Here is an 8,194-nt window from a genome sequence, read left to right on the forward strand (position 1 = left end):
GTTAGGAATAATCAAAAATAATTTGGAGCCAATTTCATTATTTTGAGAGTTATGGGTCTTTGAAGTTTGACATTTTTTACATTTTTTTATTCTTCGCGCTCTTAGCAACGTCTATAGCAACACTTAAATGTTAAAGTATGCACAGTTACATTAACCATACGTTTACAAAATTTAATTGGTATAGAAACTTTTGAAGAAAGAAATCAAAAATCATTACTTAAAGTTATTAGATCTTATATTTGAATAAAAACTTAAAGATGAAAACCGGGTTTTTAACAATAATTTTTCAGTAAACATGTCTAGTTTAAGATTAATTGCAGAAAAGGTATTGATCTATTCATTTTAAATCTTTACAATAATAGTTTATATATAAATACCTGTAAGAGGCAAAAATTATTTCACATATTTTATTATTGTTTTATTTTTGCATTTTTATTCACCGTTTTGGTTATAATCTCCAAATAGAGATTATAACTAAAACAAATTCTCACAAAAAAATTATGATTTCTCACATAAGTATTATTATATATAATACTCAAATGCTAGAACCATTTGCTCCATTTAATTAATTAAACAAGAAACCAGAAATTCATATTTATTTTGAAAATAAATGTAATTTATTTTCAAAATAAAATTTTATTTTAAAATAAATAAGTGTAATAGCTATGATTACACTTATTTATTTTAAAATAAAGTTTTGATTGTAATACTCATGTTAAAAATTATTATTTATTTAATGTTGGTTTTAGAAAAATAAAATATTGAAATTAAATATTTTTATAATGGCTGGAACATCACAATGCTCCATTGGATTGATTTTAAAATCAAATTGTCACAAATTAACATTTACAAACCACATTGGAATAAAAATTTTTCAAGATTTAGCTCCAGATGAGCAAAATTTAGTTGCGCTGAGGTCTGGTGTTTCTCCTGTTTTGATTATTGACTTATGTTTTCATCGTCAAAAGTTCTATCTTGAGAAGTTCCTTGTGTTTCAGAATAAATGCTGTGATCCACTGTTAGTTCACAAAAGCTTGTGCAAAGGTTAGTAAAACTTGTCATAAAGTTTTTTATAAATGTTACTTTGTCATAATTTTAAGGTCGTTGTTTTTGTTAATACTAGGCACATTTTATTTTATTAAGTTATATTTTTTAATTTAGCATCTCTCAGAGAAGTCACGTTAAGAACCATAGCTTTAAACAGGTTCAATATTGTACCTGGTCAAAAAATTTGTACGAATTGCTTAGTCAAATTAAAAGCTTCCACTGAAATTAATACTGATAACATTGATATTTCTGATGATTACACAATTTAAAGTGTAAATAAAGAAAATGTATTTAATGTTCAACCAGAAGCTGATATAAATAAAAACAGACAAGAACTTTCGGATTGTCTCAGTATAATTGGCATGTCACCAGTCAAGCTTTATGGAAAGCCATTTGCGAATCGTATGAGTATTGGGGGAAAAAAAATTAAAACTATTACAACAGTTTTCAAAGAAAAGTTATCAAGTTCTTTAAAAATTCCATTGACAGAAGTTGAAGTTTTTGATAATGAATATATTCTTGATTTAAAAAAAAAAGTTGTTCAGTTCAAAAAAATGTTAGTTTTGATAAAAGATAAACTTGAAAAATGCTGTTCATTTAGAGACAAAATTCAAATATTGACTTTGTGCCCACAAGAATGGTCAATTGAAGCAGCTAGTGAGTATTTTGGTGTTTCAAAATATCTAATAATAAAATCTAGATCTTTAGCAAAGAAGGAAGGAGTTCTTGCAGTTCCACAAACTAAGCAAGGTAAAATGCTCTCTGATCAAATAAATACTTTAGTAAAAAAATTTTATGAAGATGATGAAAACTCTCGCCAGATGCCTGGTCAAAAGGATTTTGTAAGTGTTAGTTGGAAAGTCCATATGCAAAAGCGACTACTTTTATTAAGCTTAAAAGAGTTATTTGTTCCATTTAAAATTCGATACCCATATGTAAAGTTAGGTTTTTCCAAGTTTTGTGTTTTAAGACCTAAATGGTGTGTTTTACCAAACTCATCAGGAACCCATTCTGTGTGCGTTTGTATCTACCATCAAAACATGAAGTTAATTCTCCTTCCCATTAAAATTGATTACCATGAATTATATAAACTTATTGTTTGTGATATGCAAAACAAAGAATGCATGTTACATTGATGTACACAATGTCCAAAAAATACATCTAAATTAGAAGAAAAGCTATTGAAACTAATAGGACAGTTTGAGGAAGAAGATACTATCGAATTTAACCAATGGGTTACTACTGATAGATCAGATTTAGTTATACAGCTTGTAAGCAGATTATGTAAATATGGTGATGGAAAAACTAGTCAAACTAACAGCGCATTCATATATTTCTAAATGCCAATCTAAATATTTAAAAAATCTTAAAGAAGAACTGCCATCAAATAGTGCAATAATTCTAGGAGATTTTGCAGAAAGCTATAGTTTTGTTATGCAGGATGAAGTACAAGGTTTTCATTGGAATAATCTTCTGTGCACACTTCATCCAGTAGTTGTGTATTATAAAGAAAATCAAGTGTTGCATTCCACTTCATATTGTATTATATCAGATGATAACAATCATGATGTACCAATGGTTTATGAGGTACAAAAATCAATTATCAATAATCTAAAACAAAAGATACCCAGCATTGTAAATGTGATCTACTTTTCTGATGGCTGTTTATCTCAATATAAAAACTGTAAAAATATTTTGAATCTATGTTAGCATAAAGCAGACTTTGGAATAGATGCAAAATGGGTTTTCTTTGCAATCAGCCATGGAAAGCAACCTTGTGATGGTATAGGAGGAACAGTTAAACAGCTTGTAGCTAATTCTAGTTTGCAGAGAGTTTCTACAAAGCAAATATTAAACTCACATGATATGTTTACATATTGCACTAACAACATCAAAGGTATAAACTTTATTTATATTTCAAGTGAAAGTTTGATAGAAACAAGATTATTACAATCTGAACGAGTTAAAAATGTAAAAACAATACCAGGAACAAGAGACTTTCATGAATTTATTCCTGTATGTCAAAATGAAGTTAAGATGAAATACTGCAGTGATGACACTATCCCTACCTTGACTTACAAGTGTAAAAATTGTGAGATGCAAAGTGATGTGCAAAGTTGATGTGGGATTTAAATTTATGCACCAACATGGCCCTTGAATCTTAAAAAATATTTGCTTGCTTCCGTTTATCAATTATTTCTTAGAATTGACAGTTTACGTATGTCTATGATATGTATATGACAATATTTTTGCATTTGTTAAAAAATATTACCTACATTTGTTTTGTTTTACAGTCCAAAGAAAAACAAAGGAATATATGAAGAAGTTCGTTAATTTGTATATAAATTTGTCAATAAAAACATGGAATTCAAAGAATTAATATGTTTTGATATTTAAAATTGAGTTTATTTATGGACATGGATACTATTTATGGACATGGATATGTCATGAATATTGCATTTTTATACCTAAGTGAAAATATCTCTTATTTTTGACTAGCTCTGAGTGAAAATACCTGTTTTTAATATTTAAATATTTTTAATTGAGTTTATTAAATATGCATATTGTAGTTTTACAGATAAGTAAGAACTCTTACTTTCTGGTTGTGCCTAAACATAAATACCTATTAATTTTCTGTCTCAATCTCAATATTCTTTCAATCAAAAATAAAATTTTTTTAGATTAATAAGTCGAAAAACAACTCAGTTTTTTTTTTTTTTTAGGTATTTATATATACTTTAAGAATATGAAGTTTGGAAATATATAGATCATAACCTTTTCTGTAATTCCTCTTATAGTAAGCCTGTTTAATTTTAAATTTTATTAAAAACACCAATTTACTCTTTTTGATTTATTAATAAATATAAAAAATTATTATTTCTAAGTATAATGTTATCGTTTAGCATCTAAAAACATGTAGAAAATTTCAAATTATGAAATAATATAGTTAAGGTAACAACGTATGTATTGACATTTACTTGTTACTAAGGACGTTGCTAGGAGAGCATGATAAGTAAAAATGTTACAAAGTTTTGAATTTTAAACAAGCATAACTTCTAAAATATTCCGATTTGCTTAAAACAACTTTGTGGAATTCTTTTTTGCCTAGTTAAGTATCTTTGTTGCAAAAATTAAGTCATTTATAGATAGTGGGTTATTTTTTTGAAATTTTGTTGTTGCTTTGACACGGAATTACCCGTTTATAGTTAAGAATATAAAAATAATTTATTACATAAATTTAAAAAGTTTTAAGCGCTTCGGTAACTCGTTGCGCATTAAAAATTTATGTTTCAATACTTTATAACTTCTTATTGAAAAATTGTAAACTTCTATAAATAAAACGGGTATAGACTTCGTTATTTAATTTTGAAGAAAATAAAAGTTTGAATGTTAAATTTTTTTTTTCTATATAAAAAAAAGATGTCCTTTTAATGTGTGTTTATCGTGTAGACAGTTGAGTACCTAAGAGCCATTTTCTGATAAAATCAGGCAAAAGTACTGTCGGCTCAAAAGTGATATCCTTTAATCGTGCTCAATTTTATATACAGTAATGCTAATAGGGTGAAAAAGAAGCCTGTAAATTTTTTTTTGTTAAATATTTCTAGTTCCTAAGTTATGGTCGGTCAAACTTTTGCCCTTTTAATACTTGGAAAGTCACTTTTGGGGTTTTATGATTTTTAAACTAAGATTAAAAGCAATGAGACCACTGCACCCTACGTTTCTTTTCATATTATGGAAGTATAGGTAGAACCTTAAAAAAAAAAAATCAAAAAACCTGAGGACAACACTTCCTTTGTCTAAAAATCATAAGTTGAAATCACACATTTTTGAATTTGGGGTCTACTTTAAATGCATTTATCTCGGAGCGTAAAAAGTCCCCGCAACTTATCTTACTCTTTTTTTAAAGAGTATCTCATTGTTATTTGAATGGTCTAAAGAAACTGAGAGGATATTGTTTACAAAAAAACTTATGAGTCATCAAAGTGTCAAAAAATGTTTTAATTAGCGTTCAAATATCAGCCATTATGGGAAATGAGAAAGGTCCCAAGATTGAAGATACAGATTTTATAATACTCTCTAATACTTATAACAATGGAGTATCATATTTTTTTAATGCGAAAAAAAAACTTAGGGGGTAATATTTCATTGCTAAAATAACTCCACCACAAAAAGTTAAATTTTTTATATATTTAAAAAAAAAACCCGAATGTAGCAGCAGAATTAATCAATATATTATATGATGTCCTTATCTTATTTTGTCATTGTTTTCGTCGTAAATCAGTTTTACATATCCTATATCTTTGATTTAATGCATTGTTGCTTGAAATGCCTTTTGGGCTTTTTCAAATTGATCATCCATAAGGTGGTAGAATTCCACAAATGATTTCACTGTCTTTGTACTTTATAACATCAGGAAAAGCTGGCCATTTAAAAAGTTTTATGATTGCAGAAGCATACTTCATACAGCTCATCATGTAACCATCACTGAGAACCTAATATGAGTAATGATTTTTCTAATTTGAAAAATAGTTTGAAAAATCTGATTCTCATTTGACAAAAGTAAAACTTCGTTTAAACTTAGTGACACATTCAATATGATCAAATAATGCTTAAAAAAATTTTTTTACTTAAATGAAAAACATTTTTTTTAAACATTGAATAAAAATGAAGTACCTCATTTAAAATCCCAGGATACCAATTGCCCATATAAACAACAACAATCCAATCGTTTTCATGCCATGCACCAGATAAATCAATGGCAATGCTTATAAATTCCTTTTCAAATTCTTCATTTGCTAATTCTTCTTGATTTACAAAAAGAAAAATATAAATATTTATACAAACACATGTACAAATATTTATAATTACAAAATAATATTAAAATATATATTGATGAGAGTAGACATAAAAATTATTACCTTGATCTGCTGTCTCTTCTTCTTCTTCGTTATCCGAAGAAAAAGAAGAGTCAGCAGTCTTGTTGGAGCAGTCTAAAAAAAGACACTTTTGTCTTTTTTTAGCCTGCTCCAACGTGAAAATAGTGGTCTTATTTGCTGAGTTTTACGTATTTTGAAACTTGAACCTCTTTTCTTATCAAAAGGTGTACCTGCTCCGGGCTAAACTTTTTTCCAGATACTTCACCTTCCATAAAGAGTTTATATAATATATCTTTTTGCCTCATACTATACCGGAAGGTACTGCGTGTAGGTAAAGCCCAACCTTTAACATATTTGCTAATGTCAGAACATTCTTCTTCAAATTCCTCCTGTTGTGAGTTTGGTTTATAACTATGTAAGTTTTACTGAACTTGCATCTTCATTATGAAACTCTGTCTCTCGTTATCCATTCCTGATTTGAAGTGCTGATAATGTGTCTTCCCGACATCATGTGTGCTTCTAGTTCTTGTGATGTATGGAATGATCCACAACAAATTTACTCAGAGCAAAAGTGAAACAAATTTAGTGATCTATCTTTGCGAAACTTTTCCTTCATATTTTTTTGTTGGTTAAATTACTCAAAGCAAATATTGGGCAGTGGGATAGAAATAGGGTAGGTCGCACTGCAGTTAAACTGGAAATTAGTTTTGTAATATCATTTGCTGCGTTCAAATAAATTACACAACTCTCTATTCTGGTACTTCAAAAATAAATATTGCAACATAGAGAAACCATTCATAGCTGCAGCAGTAATATCATCCAGTCCCGCTAAATATTTTCGTTGAGATGGTTTAACAACATGAAGTATTCGCCACAAACTGCTTTCCGATAATGGAGAGTAGTTCTCACTTCTGCAAACTTCATTATAAAATGCAATGTATGACTCATTTTAGCTGTCAAAACTGCACGAGATATTTTATATACGTCATTTGAGTCAAATTTAATTTTTGTGACTCCATATGCAACATCTTGAAGAAGGTTGCTGTTAAATATGAAATCGAGAAAATGTTCAGCTTTTTTCTGGTCTAGTCGATTTCGCGTAATTTCTTTATCGACAGGAATAGTTATACAAAAGTTAGCATTCTTCATTTTTCGTGCCTGGTCTATCTTGTATTTGTAGCACCCAAAAACTATCATAAGTAACTTCTTAGTAAATTTTTCATGTTCAATTAAACACAGAGCAAAATGTTTACCCATAGAGTCACTTTCTTCATAAATTTTAACAAATTTTTTTAGATCATCAGGTACTGCATCATTGTCTGAAGTTTCCAAAGATCTATTTAAAACAATTGAGATAAAGTCTTCACTCTGATCTGGGGTAACAGCTTCAGCGAATCTCTTTGCAAGCTGTACCTTGGCTCTTTCAAATTTTCAGCTATCATTTTATTCTTTATCTGAAACTGAAAAGGGCTGATGTGGAGTGCTTCTGATAGGTTGTTACCAGTAGATGTAGCACCTTGTAAAATTTCTTTAGGCTCAAAATCAAAATCAGTTGTGTCCTCAACTAACTCTTCGTTAGTGGTAGTACTTGTTTTAGTTTGAATAAGAATGCGCTCTGACTTAAGGTGATTGTGACAAAATACGGAACCTACAGGACCATTTTTGTTGTAATGTTTTGAAACATTTGTTGACATATTTATTGAAACACTTCTTACAGCTGGTGATTTTACCAACACTTAGTTCATGCATTGGATGACAGCATCTTCTTGGAGGAACCCAGCCAATACCTTGAATTTTAACAAAAATCAAAATTTAAAATATTTATTTTAAAGGTTTAGTAATTAAATTTTGTTGTTGTTGAAATACGGTTGTAAACAAATTCTTACCAAAGTTAAATCTATGGTAAGGACATATATAGTCGTTATCAGAAAGTGATATGCACCCTCCGTTTTTTATAAGAGACTTTTCCAAAGTCAGATCTTGTATCTTGAATAACCTTTTTTCATTGAAACGAGGATATGGTCCACACTTGACATCATTAACTTTGCAAACATTTTCAACAACAACCTCTTGCTCTGACATACTTTTTGCAACTAAGTGTTTTTTTTTTAATTGCATTTAGCATAAAATGCTCATTCTCGGATATGAATAATTCAGAAGTAAATGTTCAATAAACATCAAGTTAAAAATGTTTACTGGAAAAAAATTTTTTTCAAGTCTACAATCGTATAAATGAAAAAAACTAACTGGAAAAAAACTTTTTTCAAGTC

At 28.6% G+C, this 8,194-nt stretch overlaps 2 protein-coding genes across 2 annotated transcripts; both read left to right on the forward strand.

The window, feature by feature from the left end:
- The first annotated feature begins 747 nt into the window (after nucleotides 1-747).
- On the forward strand, nucleotides 748-3,427 carry LOC136087648 (uncharacterized). The gene is made up of 2 exons (XM_065811085.1): nucleotides 748-1,044; nucleotides 1,162-3,427. Exon 2 carries the CDS (start codon nucleotides 1,410-1,412, stop codon nucleotides 2,181-2,183), a length of 774 nt encoding a protein of 257 aa, XP_065667157.1. The 5' UTR covers nucleotides 748-1,044; nucleotides 1,162-1,409; the 3' UTR covers nucleotides 2,184-3,427.
- On the forward strand, nucleotides 783-1,316 carry LOC136087035 (ARL14 effector protein-like). Its single transcript, XM_065809542.1, has 2 exons — nucleotides 783-1,044; nucleotides 1,162-1,316. Exons 1-2 carry the CDS (start codon nucleotides 783-785, stop codon nucleotides 1,314-1,316), a joined length of 417 nt encoding a protein of 138 aa, XP_065665614.1.
- Nucleotides 3,428-8,194: the final 4,767 nt, after the last annotated feature.

This window comes from Hydra vulgaris, chromosome 11 (assembly GCF_038396675.1).
Source record: "Hydra vulgaris chromosome 11, alternate assembly HydraT2T_AEP".
Classification (NCBI taxonomy): Eukaryota; Metazoa; Cnidaria; class Hydrozoa; order Anthoathecata; family Hydridae; genus Hydra; species Hydra vulgaris.